Source organism: Podarcis liolepis (assembly GCF_965112155.1).
Source record: "Podarcis liolepis genome assembly, chromosome: 14".
Lineage (NCBI taxonomy): Eukaryota > Metazoa > Chordata > Lepidosauria > Squamata > Lacertidae > Podarcis > Podarcis liolepis.
Genome location: NC_139569.1, coordinates 9,529,759 through 9,547,617, shown reverse-complemented (window position 1 = coordinate 9,547,617; position 17,859 = coordinate 9,529,759). Strand labels below are relative to the sequence as shown.

At 46.2% G+C, this 17,859-nt stretch overlaps 1 protein-coding gene across 5 annotated transcripts in view; it reads right to left on the bottom strand.

The window, feature by feature from the left end:
- Positions 1–17,859, bottom strand: part of CLEC16A (C-type lectin domain containing 16A) — a 92,863-nt gene that overhangs the window by 50,247 nt on the left and 24,757 nt on the right. For all 5 annotated transcript variants that reach the window (XR_014518912.1, XM_083474188.1, XM_083474189.1 and 2 more), the window contains exons 10-17: positions 16,343–16,553; positions 15,392–15,497; positions 14,703–14,803; positions 8,432–8,554; positions 5,781–5,890; positions 4,095–4,139; positions 3,073–3,123; positions 2,421–2,549 (exon numbers count right to left, since the gene is read on the bottom strand). Coding sequence is in view for 4 of the 5 variants with exons in the window: in XM_083474188.1 (XP_083330314.1) it covers positions 2,421–2,549; positions 3,073–3,123; positions 4,095–4,139; positions 5,781–5,890; positions 8,432–8,554; positions 14,703–14,803; positions 15,392–15,497; positions 16,343–16,553 (876 nt within the window). In the remaining variant the exon portion in view is untranslated. The remainder of the gene's footprint in view (positions 1–2,420; positions 2,550–3,072; positions 3,124–4,094; positions 4,140–5,780; positions 5,891–8,431; positions 8,555–14,702; positions 14,804–15,391; positions 15,498–16,342; positions 16,554–17,859) is intronic.

Sequence of the window (17,859 nt, the reverse complement as noted above, 5' to 3'; positions counted from 1 at the left end):
GGCGGTTGCCTCTGAAACCAATTCTAGTTTCCGAGAACCTTCTGGTGAAAGCCTCGCATCATAAATTGAGCCTGAATAACCTCGGCCAGGCTCATTTTTACTTAGGAAAGGGGGCAACTGGAGCATTCACCTGTGTTAGTCAAAGCAATAAGCCCTAAAGGGCTCTACAAGAAGGAAGTGGTTTGTGGCTTTCTATAGACAAAATGCAGTATATATGTACATGTATATGTATATGTATAAGTATATATATGTATATATGTGTGTGTGTGTGTGTATCTGTGTGTGTGTGTGTATATATATATATATATATATATAAAGAGAAATGAATCCTTTGAATGCAACCTTTGTTTTTAAGAACAAATTTGGGGCATGAAGAGGAAAGGTAACCACCACCACTTATTTCTGCAAAGAGATGACAGATTAAAGGAGAAAGCTTCATCAGCTAAATAGTTTGAGGATCTATACAACTTTGTAACATGCAGAAAACAGCAGTCTCAGAGAAACCAAAGACTGGAACTGAGGGAAGTTGGGGGGTGGGGACGGGTGGGTTTTGTGTGGGAGGGAGGAAAAATGGGGGGGGGGGAGAAACAAGGATGATATGTTTTTGGATAACATGTTTTGTTTTAATTTTGAATAAAAAAAATTTAAAAAGGAGAAAGCTTCAAACAGCTGGTCTAGCTTTGCCTGCTTTAAAAGATAAGTGCATTAGCTTTGGAAATCAGGATGGAATGGCCCAAGGCTCAGAAGAAAAAAAGTGTTTCTGAACTTCAGAAAACAACTCTGCTAGCTAATCAGAAGTGCCTCAAAAGGAATCAAAGTTCTGTTCTAGGAATAAGGGTCCCTGGCTTTCCAAGAAGTGCAAGCAAACGAGATAAGAGGTACATCCTGTGTCTCGAAGTGACAAGGCAGAATAAACAGAAGAGCTTAGAAAAGCCGTCTTGATTGCTGGTATTTCCAAGAAAGTTCTCAAGACCAAAAAGGAAAAAAAAGATGTTGTCGCTAATTCATTTCTTCCTCTCTGAAGATACAGCAATTCTATGTACGCTGAAAGGATGAAAGCGGCCTAAACTGGAGTGTGCCATCAATACAACGGAAGCAAGCACATCTATGTGGTATTGTGTTTTCTGCAGAAAATGAAACAAATCAATTTCCTAGCTAGAGCTCCAAACGGAAGGTTATTTGAGTACAGGTTGTTCAGCTCACCAGGAGCCTCACAGTCAGAACATGGTTTGCTGATCCAGCAAACACCTTAAGAAACAAACAAACCCTACTAGGACAAACAAAGAGTTTTCTTTTTCAGAGCATCTCCAGATCCTCCCTTCGCTTCTGGCGATGTTATCAGAGAGGTGTCAAGAAGCAACTGGAAAATGTAAATGGTGTGCTTAACCTGTCTGTTGTGCAAAGAGCAACATGGGACCTCTCTAAAGATCTCTAGGTGGTGGTGAGGACACCTCTGTAACTCTCTGGCTTATTGTTTATCTAGGGCTTGATTGCACCAAGAAGTCAAATGCCAGCAATCATCAACCCCAACACACACCCATGTCAGAACAGCTGGATGTGTTGCTCCCAAATTTTGTAGCAAATGTGGGGCTTTCTAGGAGAGTAAGAAGTGTGGCTTTCTTTTCTCCCTTCTGGTTAATCAACAGGACTCCATGGCATGGCAGCGACGAATGCTACCAACACTCTCTTAGCTCTTTCCCAGCCAAGCCTTGCAAAAAACACAACGAAACTACTGGGGGAAAGAGAACGCAGGCTTGCTGCCTTGATCCTGTCCCCATGGCAGCTTCTACAGGAAGAAAGGATGCCAAGGGCAGTGCAGCCACAGTCCTTTCTGCCCTATGCCAGCTCTTAAGAGGATAGGCTGGAAAGCAGAGGTGACAAACAAACCCCTGTGTTGCAAAGAGAACGTCAGCAATGTCTAGGCAACACGATGACCATGTACATATTCAATAGACAATCTTTTATAGAATTCCTTCAAACCATAACAAGTCCAAAATGAAATTTTTAGTCTAAAAGTCTCTGAAAATCTTTAAATGAAGCGAGGTACCAGACTATGTACGATGAAAGACAAGCTGTGAAGCTTTGTGTATTCAGCCAATATGATGTCCAACACTGAACAGTGATTCCGGATATTGACTACTCTTTCGTAGAATTCTTCATTATTACATGAGCACTGTTCCACAGCATTTGATATTTTCATTTACATATATTCATTCGAAATAAGATGGGTTTTTGAAGCAATTATATATCCTCCCACCACACTGAAGAATTCTACGAAACAGTAGTCACCTGGGCTGATGGGAACTCCAGACACCTGAAGAGCACCAGATTGGGGAAGGCCTCTGCACACACCCACACCTCTGAGCACATTTGAGGGAGGGAAAGGGGGATAAAAATGTACTGAATTAAAAAAACCTCACCCTCCGCGTTCTTTCCACATCTCCGCAGGGCAGCCTCTTCACAAAGTCAATCCCAGTGAGAGGGGTTCCTGTTGGCGGCAGCAGAATGGAGGCATCCATCATCAAGTACTCGACATTCATGGGCTTAAGCTGGGAAAGGAATTTCACACTTAACATGTGACATAAACCCAAGCGCAACCTTAAAATCAACTGTACCTTTAATACTATTTCCCCACCCTCTTCCTGCGGAAAAGTTGTTAAAATAATAATAGTTAAAAAGTAGCTAACTATTAAAATAATAATAGTTTAAAAACTAGCTAACTATACTACGTCAGACAACAAAAAATTGTGTACATGGAACTTTTCCATCTTGTAAAGCCTGTTAGGTCAGACCAAATGATAATTTGCCATATTTACCACTGTGCTGATATTCCATGCCTTGTCTAAGATGTTGTTATGTATGATAAGCAAATGCTGTGGAATTTTGATAACTTCACACATTATAAATCTATGAGTTCTGAGTATTTTAACATTTCTACACATGTGTGCACACAATTATTGTTTAGCCTCCAGATTATTATTATTATTTTAAAGTGTGGTACTCTAAGATGAGACATGTTAACATTCCCTTTTGCCCCTCTCCATCCACACGGCCATCTCATGAATTACTTACAGTCATGCTTCTGTATTCATCTTCAAACATATCCAGAAAAATTTCTTCGCCCTGTAAAAGGAAACAAGAGGAATGCATTTGCCCCTCCATAAACATTCCCTCTGCTTCTCATTATACAATGGTCTTAAAACTTCCCACCTTGCCCACATTCTTCAAGGACCACTTTTGACCAAACTAGGAATGAAAAGAGCTACAGTTTCCCTATATCTGGACAAGCTGCCAGCTGTTTATCTCCCCCTGTCAAGGCTGCGATTCCTAAACGCCTGGTGGGTGCCTTGCTTGATTTGCCTCATGTGGAAAAACATGGCACCTGGCCTCAATTAAACAAAACAGCTTTGGAAATGGGTCATCGCCACAAAACGGCTTGAGTGCCTGGCAAAGAGGCCGTTTCTGCTGATCTTCCTGTTTATTCCAGACCTTTAAATAGGAAGTCAGCTAAGGGTTGACTCACATGCAAGGCAGCAGCAGCAGCGGCAAAAGGACCCCAGTCACTGGCCGCCACCACCAAAATAGGTAGGATCTCAGGGGCCAGAAAAACTTAGCTGAAGGCAGCGGCAGCACTTCCGTTTTGTGCTCATAAACCAGTATAGTTTATGGTAGAAACCTGCTAGCAACTCTACTAGTATGAGGTGACTTCAAAGGCTACAGAGATGGTGTTGTTGACTATACGTGGCTCATTGGCCCTCAGAATTGCCCACCCTTGGTCTAGATTGGGATAACTATCATGGTGCTCTGTAGGCCCTGATGAACTACAGCTCCCATTAGCACCAGGCAACATGGCCGATAGCCAGTAATGATGGGAGTTGTAGTCCAACATTTTCTAGAGGAGTCCACCATGTTGGCTTTACCAGAGTCTGGTGAAAGCACCATGTAATTCCTGTCCAGTAAGTGATGTCTTAGGTTCTATTCTTATTAAGCTACGAAAAGGCAACCATGTACTTTAAAAGGTTCCCTGCTGGCTCCCTCTATCTTCCCCTGTATTCAGAGGTTAGGGAAACATGGAAAGCATGAGAATACTGCACCTTATAAAAACGCCGCACCAAGTGAACGCTTTCTTCTCTTGCGCCCTAGAAAGAAAAGGATACGGCTCAGTTCTACTTTGTGGCGGGCAGCTTTCAATAAGGCTTTAAAAGCAGCAAATGTCTTTCCCCAATACCATTGTTTCCCCCCTGGAAAGCCAGTTAAAAGAAAGAGAAGGACATCTCACGGCACTCTCCAGTGCAGGGGTGGCAAACTTGGTGGGGGCGGGATTCCCATCAGCCCTAGGCGGTGCAGCCAATGATCGGGATGACGAGAGTTGGAGTCCAACAAGATATGGAGGGCGCCATGTCAGCTACCCCTACCTGATGAGTTGGGCAGAATCCAGACTGCTTCAGAAAGGTTCTAACGTGTTCAGCCCCCAACCTTTACGTGGGGGTTACGTTCCAAGGCACCACATGCATCAGTGAAATTGCATGTACCGTATTTTTCGCCCTATAGGGTGCACCTAGTTTTTTTTGGGGGGGGGGAGAATAAAGAATTTTTTTTATAATTCCCCCCCCCAGGCGCGGGGCTGGGGCGGGGGAAGCCCGAGCTTCCCCCCGACCCCAGCCCCCAGAATAGGCTGCTATCCGCAAGCCTTGGGAGCCCAGCGGGAACTCCCGCCGGGCTCCCCAGACTTGCGGATATCTGCCCGAAGCCCAGGGCGCGCTGCTCAGTGTGCCCCAGGCTTCGGGATGCAGGCTGCTATCCGCAAGCCTAGAGAGCCTGGCGGGAACTCCCATGGGCTCCCAAGGCTTGCGGAGAGCTTCCTGAAGCCTGGAGAGCGAGAGGGGTCGGTGCGCACCGACCCCTCTCGCTCTCCAGGCTTCAGCGAAAGCCTGCATTCGCCCCATAGGACGCACACACATTTCCCCTTCATTTTTGGAGGGGGAAAAGTGCGTCCTATAGGGCGAAAAATACGGTAATTGAAACATATCGAAAAAGCCTGCAAATACCCCGTTCTGCCCTTTTAGCAACATTTCAGTGACGTTTACATTTCTGAGTTTGGTGCGATGTGCGTACACACAGTTGCACACAGTTGGACATGTGTAAACAGGGGGGTTGCCCGTATTAAGAAGGAGGTGCTAACATGTACCAATAGCAACTGTAACCCAGTGACAGCCCACATATTGCTGTTCATACGTTGTGTCGTTTTCATTTTAACTCTTTATTTGTGCTTTTGCCCTGTATTTTTATCTTGTGAACAGCCCTGAGAACTTGTGGTGAAGGGCGGTATACAATAAGTAAGTCCCAGGCTCAATCCCTAGCATCACTGATTAAATTTTCCCAGGACTGGGAAATTACCCCTTCCCTTCCCCAGACCATGATGAGACCAGAAAGACCAATGGAATGATGTGGAACAAAGCAGTCAGATTCGGCACACCCTGGTGACAGAGCTGTAGCAGTTTCTTCGACTCCTAACTCTTTGCTCTCAGTTCTGCTTGTACTAAGGCATGGATTCCAGCCCAATCAGACACTGGTTTAGAGAACAGCTAGCAAAAAAAAAAAGGTCTTAGATTTTTTAAAAAATGAACGTATTCTGGAATTTTCATTTCATCTTTTTACTATGCGTGCTGCCTTGACAGAGTTCTACTCATAAAGGTGGACTGTTAGCAATCAGAGCACTTTTGACACTTTCATACCAGCAGTCAAGAGGAGAAAGGTGTTCAAACCCCACACTCACTCACCTCCAAACAGGCGAGGTGAACATCCTTTATAATTCTACCATGTTTGGACATCACCAGCTGCTTCAGTAGCAAGCAGCCAAGTTCCAATGTAGCCAAGCGAATTTTCCCATCTGTATGTTGGGGGCGGGGGGAGAGCAGCAAAAAGTTAGGAAAAACTTCATTGCATTGTTGAGATCAAGTTGCTGACGTCACAGCTTTACAGGCCAGCGCTTTAGCACCACTAGTCAAATTCAAGTATCTCAGCACTGTGGCATGTTTTAAGTACAAAATGCAAAACACTTCTTGCACTCAAACAAACACTGGAGCTTGGAAAAGAACTGGGAAAGAACTGTTGACTGTTGTTTCTCTTCTGCAGTGTGTGGAAGCCTTTCCAGCTTAGTCCAAACAAAACCCAAACCCACAATTTGGCCAAAGAAGCCGTGCTCTCTAGAGATTAACAGAAAGATTCACTGAGATCATTACAACTAAGAACTTTTAACTCCACCTTCGCATTCTCCCCCCCTCATCTCCCCCCCCCCCCCGTTGTACAGTGGAACCTTGGTTTTCAAACATAATCTGTTCCAGAAGACTGTTCGACTTCCAAAACATTTGAAAACCAAGGATCAAAGGGCTGGCTGCAAAGTCAACGGGGGGGGGGGGATGAAAAACGTGCCTCAGAAGCTGTTTGACTTCCAAGGGACTTTTGAAAACAGAAGCAATTACTTCTGGGTTTTCAGCGTTCGGGTTCTGAATTGTTCAGCTTCCGAGATGCTTGAAAACCGAGGTTCCACTGTACAGTCAAACCTAGGTTCTCGAACGGCTCCGTTTTGGAACGTTTCGGCTCCTGAAATACCAAAAACCTGGAAGTAAATGCTCCGGTTTTTGAATGTTTTTCGGAAGCCAAACATCTGACGCGGCTTCCGCTTGAGTGCAGGAAGCTCTTGCAAACAACTGGAAGCCGTGCCTCGGTTGTTGAACTTTTTGGAAGCCAAACGGGCTTCCGGAATGGATTAACCGAGGTTTGACTGTATCTCCTAAGACCATGAACCTGATGGTTGGGACTGTCACAGATATTTATGAGCTGCTCCGAGAGCCTCTTTTAGCTGAATAATGTTGTTGTCATTATTATTAACAACAACAGGTGTTTACTTCAATTATTTAAATATTTTATATTGCCCCTTGCCGTTCTCAACCATTTTTAAGGCAAGTAAAAGAGCAGCAGTTGAGACAGTAAGGCAGCAGGTTACAAACGCAAGTGAAAAGCACTGAGATACCTGGGGATATCAAAAGGGCTACGGTTCAGTTCCCACATAATGCTAGGCCAACCCATGCAAACACATGAACAAGCAGGTTCCCAGAGAGGAGATCACGGCGGCTTTGCTCCTCCTCCACTCCTTCTGCATTGCAGCGATCTAAGCTGTGGGCTGGCTTGACAGGCTCGTGGTTTGTCTCTCTTCCAAGCAAACCACGGAGCTGTAAGCCAGAAAGGCAAAAGCCTCTGGTTACAGCTCAGAGTTTGTCTGGGGCAAGATGAACCGCCCACCGCGTGTTCCCACTAAGCCATGGTTTGGTTTAGTGTTACATGTGAACCAGGTCAGCCTTTCATGACCTAATTGGAAGAGCATGAGATCAGAGCTCCCCCATGCGATGAAAGTTTGAAGCTTCCCTGGCAGAGGGGAGAGAGAATCTCATGTCCATGCTGAATATCAAGGCTCGGGGTTAGATTCATCACCTGCCTAGGCAGTCCCAAAACCTGTGCTTTGTGTATTGCAGGGGCAGCTACCCCCTGGCCCTCCAGCTGCTGACTCCAACTCCCATCAGCCCTGATTACTGGCCACACTGGCTGGGGATAAAGGCAGCTGGAGTCTGTCAATACTTGGAGTGCGGCAGCTTACTCCTCCCCAACCTCTGGTGTGGTCCATGCTGTTAACAACAGTCTCAAAGCTGTATAAATCCCATGCCTGTATAAATTATGCAAATTTGCTGAACTTGCAAGATCTTTTCTTTTGCCTAATTGTTTTCTGCTTTGGCAGCAGATAGCAAACGCCTCGTTGAAAAGACGCAAGGAAGAAAGGATCTGGGATGTCAGCATTGCCGCCTATTCCAAATTCTTTCTTGCTCAATACAGGACTTGGAGAAGCAAGCTGTAGACACACACACACACACACACACACACACACACACCCCTTTTCAATGAGACGTTTGCTGTAAGTGGCTGCACTGTATCTGGAATTGCTCCCCTTGAGCTCTGGTAGGATTCTGCCCGCAACATCCTCTGTTAAACAACTGATCTTTTTACATTCCCACAAGAAGACTTTGCCTCAAGAGGCTGAGAGTCAATGACTTCTTGTTCTCTGCTACTGCTGATGTGAGCTGTGGTCATTGTTTGAAGATGTCTTTGGCGTTGGCTTGCTGCTTCATGCTTCCATCGTCAAACACAGCTTCCGAGTTCCTGTCTTGAAAGCAAAGCAGGCTCTAGGCTTGTAAATATGTCCTACAGGAGTCTTTGCCAACCTGCTGAGAGCTGTCGTTCTAAAATGCCTGGAGGGCAATAGGCCGACAATGACTACCCTATAGCAAAAGCCCTTCTGGTCCACAAAGGATGGTGCTTTGCAAACTCTTGGTTTCAGCACTTGTTAGCACAAAAAAGAAGATTGACAAAAACCCTCTACCTGGCTGAGCAGCATAGTTCATTATCCTGATGAGCCTCTCAGCGAGCACATGATTGTACGAGGTCTTCTCCTCAGCATCCAGTGCCGAGAGCTGAATTCGCTCCAGCGTGACTGGCTCGATGCCTTTGAAGACAGAAAAAGTGTTTATTGCGGCTATGTGACAGTTTGCCAAAGCACACTTCCAAGGAACCAAGAAGCCAGTAATTAAGAAAGGCAGCCAGGCCTTGGGAAAGCACCAGCTTCCCAAGTTACCCACACATAGATTTTGAAAGACGAGGAGGCAGTGAGAAACAAAAAGATAAAAGCAGTTGAAATCCTCCCAGCGCTCCCCATAAGTCTTTAGAGGCACAAAATGTCCTGATCAACATCACCAATTCAACCACCCAACTGCAAAATCTTGATAACAACCTTGGTAACCACTGCCGGGGTTACAAAACTGCCTTGATGGGCACTGCCTGGTCAGCAACTATTTTTAAAAGGAGAATGAGTGGATCAGGCCTCACCTGTCCCCCGCCCAGGTGGTCTTTTAGCAAGCCAGATATCGGCAATGATAACACATCCCCCCAACTAAGTCTTGATCCCAGCAACAAACCCTAAAGAGTATCTCACCCAGTTGGAAGGAAAGTTGAAATCCCACAACAGGCGGAAGGTGGCTTGTGCTAGGCCCGCAAAGATTGATCAGAACTCTCAATACAACCATGGGAACATAGAAGTGTAGAGTTAAAAGGAACCCTGAGGATCATCTAGTCCAACCCCAGCAATGCAGAAATATTCAGCTGTCCTATACAGGGATCAAACCTGCAACCTTGGAATTATCAGCACCATGCTCTAACCAACTGAGCAATCCAGGCTCTAGTAAAGACTTCAAGGCTGAGTAAAGCATATTCCGCTAGGGCTCCATCTGAACTATACGTTTAAAACAGGAGCATACCACTTTAAACAGCTATGGCGTCCCCCAAATCCTGGGAACTGTAGTTTGTTAAAAGAGCTAAGAGATGTTAGGAGTCCCCATTCCCCTCACAAGGCTACAAATTCTGGAGTGCTTTAACAATTAATCCCTCTTCCCGGGGGACTCTGGAAACTGCACCTGTACGGGGGGGGGGGGGGACAGGGGGCCTCCTAACAACTCTCAGCACTCTTGACAAACTACAGTTCCCAGGATTCTTTGGGAGGAGCCACAACTACTTGAAGAGGTATGAGACTCCCCCTAAACTGATTTTTGAATTCTGAATTTATTGTTATTCACATTTTATACTGTATTTTATGCTGTTTTTCGTTGCATCAATTAAGTGTTTTAAATTTGTTGTTGGCCGCCCTGAGCCTGGTTTTCTGAACCGGGAAGGGCACGGTATAAATAAAAAATTATTATTATTATTAAATGCATGGTGCAGATGGGGGATGTCAGGGAACTGACATCGGAGCTAGAGGCGGGGGGAAGGCTCTCAAATGATGCTGGAGAAGGGCCCAGCAGGGAGAGAGGCAGCTCCGCAGATGGGGAAGCAAATCAGCGCAACACCAGGGATATAGAGGGGCTGATGGGGGAATCGGCGAGAGGGCTCCAGGACTCTTCACCGGACATCAGCGGGGAGAGCACGGGTCCTCCGCTACCCACGCCCACCCTGCGCAGAAGACTTCCGCGCAGAGAGAGTAGGAGGAGACTGGGTGTCAAACAACTTTTATGTTGGAAAAGATTTAAGAAACGCCCACTGACGGATTCTGCTAGTGACTGAGGCAGCCACGAAGTGAAGGGCTGCCCAGACTGAAAGGTTTAGCAAGGCAACAAAGCCTGGAGAGGCGGCAACTTACGCACGAGCAACCCATACACATTACAGGGGCCAAGGACTGGTTTCAACGTATCAAGACGCTTGTTTGCAGCTCACTAAAATAGCATGTTAATCCAACTGCTAAGCGGGAAGCATCTCTTTCCCTGCATTTAGGAATGATTCCGGCATTACATATGATATAAGGCTAGGCTCTCACTCATCTATCCGAAGATCTACGTATAAACTTCGAGTAACATGACAAGACTTGTGAATGGAGATAATCATCTGGGGTTTATAGGTCTTCAGTCCAGTCTAGCTGCAGGGCTGGAACCTAGACAGACAACTTTGCTTGTTTATATCATATAGTATATGTAGCAATTCCATGACAGAGTCTATGGGTTGCAGCCAACTGCTAGCCCTACTCAAAGCTGAAGTTAACAGACATGACTAACTTAGGCCCATTAACTGCAATGGGTCAAATGTGAGTAGGGCTTAGCTGGATACGAGCCTATGGGCATGTGGTTTGAGAATCCACTAGCACAGGCATCCCCAAGCTCGGCCCTCCAGATGTTTTGGGACTACAACTCCCATCATCCCTAGCTAACAGGACCAGTGGTCAGGGATAATGGGAACTGTAGTCCCAAAACATCTGGAGGGCCAAGTTTGGGGATGCCGGCACTAGCATAACAAGCTTGATCAGGTCTAACCCTTGATGATTCATCACAGTTGTATCTCAGCCTTTGCTGCAAAGAGCTCAGGGTGGCGGTGTACGCGGGGAATCACCCTGTTTTATCCTGACCCAGCAATGCAGCAAAAGGAGTGAGGATGAGAGATATACAAGAGTTGGAGGTGGGTGAGCAAGGGCACCCAGTGAGATTCACAACTGAGTAGCCAGTTAGATCTGGGCCTCCCTGATCCAATTTCAAGATCCACTAGTCTTTTCAACACACCAAGAGGTTAGGGCACCTTGAATCCACCCCCACCGTCAGTAGTATATGTTGATCTTAAGCACGGCAGGCTGGTATTCGACAGAACAAGGCAAACGCAACATAAAAGCCTTGGTGAGATGCTGCTGTTATTTCAAAGACAGGCAGGCCACACACAAAAGAGGGAACCTAAGGCAGTGAAGAGCATCTAACCTAAGAAAGAAGGGTTCCCCTGCCCTAGACCACTCCTTTCTCTAATAGGAATACTGTGGTGCCCTAAGCTCTGGTACGGCTACTTCCAACTCCTGTTTTTCCTCTAGTGTCTCAAATTTCATCAGATTAGGTTTCCCCAGGTGGCTGCACCTTCATTCAGGGGAAACCTGACTAGGCATTAAGGACACTGCTTTGGAGTGAAGCTGAAGAGAGGTCTAGGATCTTACCTAGCAGGCATGGGAGTTTCCTGGAACCCCCACCAACCTCCTTTTTTGAAGGGTGCTCCTACCTCTTTGGCTGTCCTCTTGCACAGCCCACCTTGCTGCCTCTCCAGCCTCCTCCCTCCCTTCCCTTGCTAGGTGAGGCTGTTGATATCACCCTGCCCCTCACCAACAACCCCACCTAATCTTCCCTTCCCAGCGGAGCTGCTTTAGGTTGATCGCAGCCAGTGAGCCTTCTTGCTCCAGAAGGTTCTCCACTCCTTGCAGAAACACAACAAGGAAAGAAAGAATCAACCATGGCTATTCCTTGCAGTTCCTTATGTTCATTTCCCAACCGGAAGTTGATGAGCTACAACTCCCAGCATCCCTGGTTATTGACTGTGCTAGCTGGTGTTGATGGGAGCTGGAGTCTGATGTCTGCAGGACACAAGGTTAAGCAAGGCTGCAATGATGGGTTGTAGGCCAACTTCAGGTGAGTCACACTGAGGGCCAACGTTTGATATTCGCCATGCACATTCTGCACCTGCCTATCGGCCACTTGCGACCAAGTGACAATGTGCGGGCACCAGGATGACGCCTGACGTCTACACCATCTGGAGGTGCATACCAGGGGATCCTTGGATCTTGACTGTAGAATCCTACCTGTTATATTTTATCTGCACAAACAGAATGAATTTCAGAAGCCCAAAAGTCACCTTGAAAAATACACCTTTTGAGCAGTGTGGCCCCAAAATGGCAACGAGACATTCGGTTTTGCCAACTGTAACCCTCGTTTAAGGAGCCATATGGCACCTAGCTTATATATCTGAGTTTCTAACACTGCTGGGGGCATAAGCACTGTTTCTTGTATTTATCTATTTTTTAAGTGACAAGATAAGGGAGGGCAAACAGAAAAATGGGGATGGAGGCTGGAACCAGATCAGGAAAGGTGAGTGAGAAAGAAGCAGAAGACAGACAGACAGACAGATGTAACAGGGATAGGGGGTGTTGTGCAGAAGGCTGGGGTGAAAATTGAGTCCTGAGACCTAAAGAGGTTGACAACCATTGCACCACAGCACGTAGGCATGCACAAATTTGGGGAATGGAGCTGACAGAAGGAACTACTGGCTTGTTTGTGCCTCCAAGTAATTTAAAGCCAGATAATATAGCAAGCTGTTCCTGTAACGCAGCAAGCCAATTTCTCAGAAGAGGCTGTCTCAAAATGCCATCCTTGCTTGACAATGCATGGTACAGTAAGAACCTTTTGTAATATTTAAGCCCTGTGCACAAAAAGCTGATTGTCGTAGTTATACATAGCCAAAGAAATCTTTCCGTCATGAAAGCAGGACAATTTGCTCCTCTCCATTTAATGCCTACCAATCCTGAACTCAACTGGCCAAGCATTGCCAGTAAAATCATTTTCAACCTACACTGCACAAATGAGGGACTGGCTGCTCCAATCTTAAGAACACCTATGAAGTGAAACTGATGTTTTATACATATGTTTATTTAAATAAAATCAGGAGAGGGTCACCCACAAGAAAAGAGTATTACACTGTTCTGAAAATTCTACTGTTTTTTCTGCAGCTCAACTACGATACTCTGTAAATAATATCCATGGGGAAAATGTAAGCAAGAACAGATTATGTCATAGATTCCCAGGGATTTTAAAAATCCAATATACACACAAAACCACTCTTCACCACACAAAAGCTTGGGACTTACCATGAATTCTAAAGCTAAAGTCTGGATTAGATCAAGCCAGCCCCTCCCCATCTGTGGAGGACAATACACAGCTCAGAGGACATGGGTTTTGCTGGCTGATTTTTGGATCCCAGCTTTCATTAGCCCCACCATGGCCAAAGCCTGGTGACAGAAGATATAGTCCAACAAGGGTCCCCCAAGGAAGCCAACCCTGTGGTTCCACAGCAGACGTCTCCAATGAAAAAGGATCTCAGGTCGTGATTGAGGAGTAAAAGACCTCTCAAATAGAAGCCGCCAGACCCAGAATGGAGAACCCGTGATCCTTTTAGTGTTGTGGGGACTACAACTCCCTTCATCCTTGGCCACAGAGCATACTGGCTGTGCCTGATGAGCATTTGGAAGTCCAAAGGCATTTAGAGGGCTGCAGACTCTCTATTACTGGCCTAGAGAGTACTGAGCTAGATGGATCCGTGGGTTTGACTCAACAGTATGTGGTTTCAGGTGTTCATGACACTCTACATTGTCTGCAAAATGCTGAAGAAGAAGAAGAAGAAGAAGAAGAAGAAGAAGAAGAAGAAGAGGAGGAGGAGGAGTTTGGATTTGATATCCCGCTTTATCACTACCTGAAGGAGTCTCAAAGCGGCTAACATTCTCCTTTCCATTCCTCCCCAACAACACTCTGTGAGGTGAGTGGGGCTGAGAGACTTCAGAGAAGTGTGACTGGCCCAAGGTCACCCAGCAGCTGCATGTGGAGGAGTGGAGACACGAACCGGGTTCCCCAGATTACGAGACTACCGCTCTTAACCTCTTAACCACTACAGCACACTGGCTCTACTTATCCTTTACGCCTGCAGGTGTGGCAGTGGAGGTGCTGAACTGTTATCTTGCCTCGGTAATGGACTGGATGAGAGCCAACAAACTGAAGCTCAATTCAGATAAGGCTGAGGCACTGTTAGTGGCGAGCTTACACCCCCTCTAAAAAGTGGCAGGAGTGCTCCTGGATCTTTTGCTGTCCCTCGAGGCCCAAGTGGCCTCGGCAGCGCAGAGTGCCTTCCATCAGCTTGGGCTGGTGGCCCAGCTTCACTCCTATCAGGACAGGGATAGCCTAACTTCTGCCGCCTATGCTCTAGTAACATTGAGGTTAGATAACTGCAATGTTGGACTGCCTCTGAAGACGGTTCAGAAACTTCAGCTGGTGCAGAATTCAGCGGCCAGCTTGCTCACCGGGGCAAGACGGGTTGAGCCTATTACATTGATCCTGGCCCAACTGCACTGGCTGCCAATCAGTTTCCAAGTCCAATTCAAAGTGCCAGCTTTGATCAATTCATCATGACCAAACCCAGATCATGAGCTTTTTACAACACCCCTGAAAAGGCTGGCCTACAGTTCCAATCACACCCCAAGGGTTGGCCATGCTGGCAAGAGCTGATGGAAGTTGAAACCCCACTCTTGGGCTCAATCTTACCTTTGTTATGAGACATGGCGTACAGGAGGCACAGCACAAAGAGAGCGTAGTAATCAAATTCAGCACATTCCAGGGCATTATACACCATCTCAAGGAAAGGCCTGGAAGAAAGGGGGTGATGAGTGTTTGTGAGGGGAACATTCCAGCAGCCATGTATCAGGACCCTAGAGGTAAAGGGACCCTGACCATTATGTCCAGTCACAGACGACTCTGGGGTTGCGGCGCTCATCTCGCTTTACTGGCCGAGGGAGCTGGCATACAGCTTCCGGGTAATTATAACTAAAGCACACCCTCAATGTACACAATGCTTTTACAAAGGACAAGAGGAGAGGTTTCCCACTCCATAGATTTTCCAGGAAGGGGACTGAACTGCTCCATTCAGAGACTCAGGAGCGTCGCTTAACACCACCAGGCTGCTTAAATGCAAGAGGCAGCACTTCAAACTAGAAGGTGTGCTGGACATTACGTGGGCCTCAAGTTGGCCTTCAGCTGTGGCACTAGCTAAAATAGCGGCTTGGCAGAGGGAGGAAAAGCAGGAAAGATAATTACAAGTGGTACTCCGACTCCCATCAGCCCCAGCCAGAATGGCCCAGAGTGAGAGATGGTGGAAGCTGGGCATCCCAGCATCATTGGGAGAACCTAGTGTTCAGGTAGGAGCTTGGCTGACAGTGCCAAATCTCCTCCCGTACCTGTTCCAGTTTGACATTTCGGAAGCGGCTGCGCTCTTTTCCTCATCCGTGATGTTTTGCTCAGTGACAGACAACTGGCATCGGTCCATGATGACCATCTCGATTTCTGTGGAGAAACAGCAGCTCATTTAGAAACATTTCTAGGGAGATTGTACTTGTTAGAAGGTGCAGGGGTAGTCAGAAGTTAATGGCTCATCTATTGCCCATTGGAATTCTTGCAAAGGCTGCTGGTCTGGTCTGATAATGCTTTTTTTAAGAAAGAGCACTCAGGATCACTTAGAACAGAGTTGTTACATCTTAACAGTGAAGAGGTCCTATTAACTACTGATTTATAAACTTAACACATGATGATGGCTCACAGGGATTCTAGGTTTTTTTAATAAAAGAGAGAGGAGGGGTAGACAGAAGGAAAGTAGACCATGTACAACGTCACTTCACCTTACATAGAGGTACAGAAAACAAAAGGTGAATTGTATGTTACCTTTTATAGCTCTGCAAGAGAGTGTTTCAACTTAGATGATTCACAAAAGTGTTACAAGCAATAAACAAAGGCAGAATTCCATATCGAGAATTGGTCACAAGGCAATCCGTCATAGAATTAAAAGGGACCACAAGGGGCATCTAGTCCAACCCCCTGCAATACAGGAATCTTTTGCCCAACATGGGGCTTGAACCCACAACTTTGAGATTAAGAGTCATATGCTCTACTGACTGAGCTACCAAGGTGCATTCCCTTTATTAGGGTCAACTGACAGTATTCAGGTCATGAGACAAAATAATAGGGAGTTAACAAACCCAAAATGAACCAAGTGTGGGAAACAAGTTCTGTTCTCGAGAAAAATCATCCATTGCAAATCAAGCCACACAATGTATCTCCAATGTGCACAAGATAAACCCCCAGTAGGAATTGGTGAATTACTGGTTGTGGTTTTCATTTACTGGCATGCTTACCTTCACTCTCCCCAGTGGGCTTGATGCCTTTGGACAGGCCCTCTGTGCCTTCTTGGGCGTCTTCTGGCCCCCTCTCTTCCTCTTCATCCTCCCCAACGTTCTTATAATTAGGCCTCTTCTGCAGCCTCTTCTTGCCCTTATGCTTATTAATTTCCAGGGATCTCTCTAAGGTCTCCGTAGGTTTAATGAAGCATCTGATGCCAGTCTTGAGCTAAAATGTTTGACAAAGGTAAGCGTTACTCTTTAGCAGGAGGCAAAGCAACTCCAGGTGTTTCCTTACAGAGCCACACAGCAACATGTAAGCGGCCCAACTTTGGCTTGGGGAAAACCATTACCATGCCAGAATTCGCACTGTGGACACATCCAGGCTGCCATTATTTCTGGGTGGAGTTCAATCACATACCAGCAAATTCAGGTGGAATGCTTAAGAGCTGATTGGGAGGTTTTGAGCAACAAACCTGCTTCCCCTAAATATCAGACTTGTGTGATAGGGAAAGTTACAGAAAATGCACTGGGAAATGTGCCATAACTCTAACACGACGTCATCTAGCCGCCCTGCAAGCACATCAGAATGAATGCTCAATGAACAGGTCATCTGGAAACATCCTGTGTCTAGAACTTCAACTGGAATCAAAAAAGGTTTCCTAGTCCAAAACAGCAAGGTGTGGTAGCACTTAGGCGACTCGCTCCTTACCTGAAGCATGGAGTTAAGGGTTAGACAAGGGAATTTTGAGATCCAGCAGCTGCCTATTGCTTCTTTCCATGCAACGTCTAAAGGAGTAACTGGTATTCAGAGATACACAGCCTCCAACACTGGGGGTAAAACAAAGCCATTGTGGCTAGTAGCTACTGACAGCCTTACCCCTGGGCTCATGTGCGCCCCATCCCTGATGAGCACTTAGCTATGCTTTCTGTGAGTCTCAGCTTGTTAGGTGGTCCAGACTGGGGATTGTGGTTCACAACAAATGCAGTTAAGTTTAACAAGCCAGTTTCACAGCCCATGGTTTGAAGTTGGCTTGTTTTGAAACCAGCCAGAAAGCAAAACTAAATGCAGCTGACTACCTCTCCTATCTGCAGTTTAGCATGATGTTCAAATGCAGCTGGCGTTTCCCCTTAACCACGGCTGTGTTTTGTTTCAAGCAAAGTCTGAATTCCGCCTACAAAATGAATAGTGTATTACAGTGGTACCTCGGGTTAAGAACTTAATTCATTCCGGAGGTCCGTTCTTAACATGAAACTGTTCTTAACCTGAGGTACCACTTTAGCTAATGGGGCCTCCCGCTGCTGCTGCGCCACCGATGCACAATTTCTGTTCTCATCCTGAAGCAAAGTTCTTAACCCGAGGTACTATTTCTGGGTAAGCGGAGTCTGTAACCTGAAGCGTCTGTAACCTGAAGCGTCTGTAACCCGAGATACCACTGTATAACCAAAACATGCATTTTTAACATTTGGACTGGGACACCTGCTAGGAAAATAAGAAATCAAACCATGCTAACTAAGTACCACCTCTAGGTTAC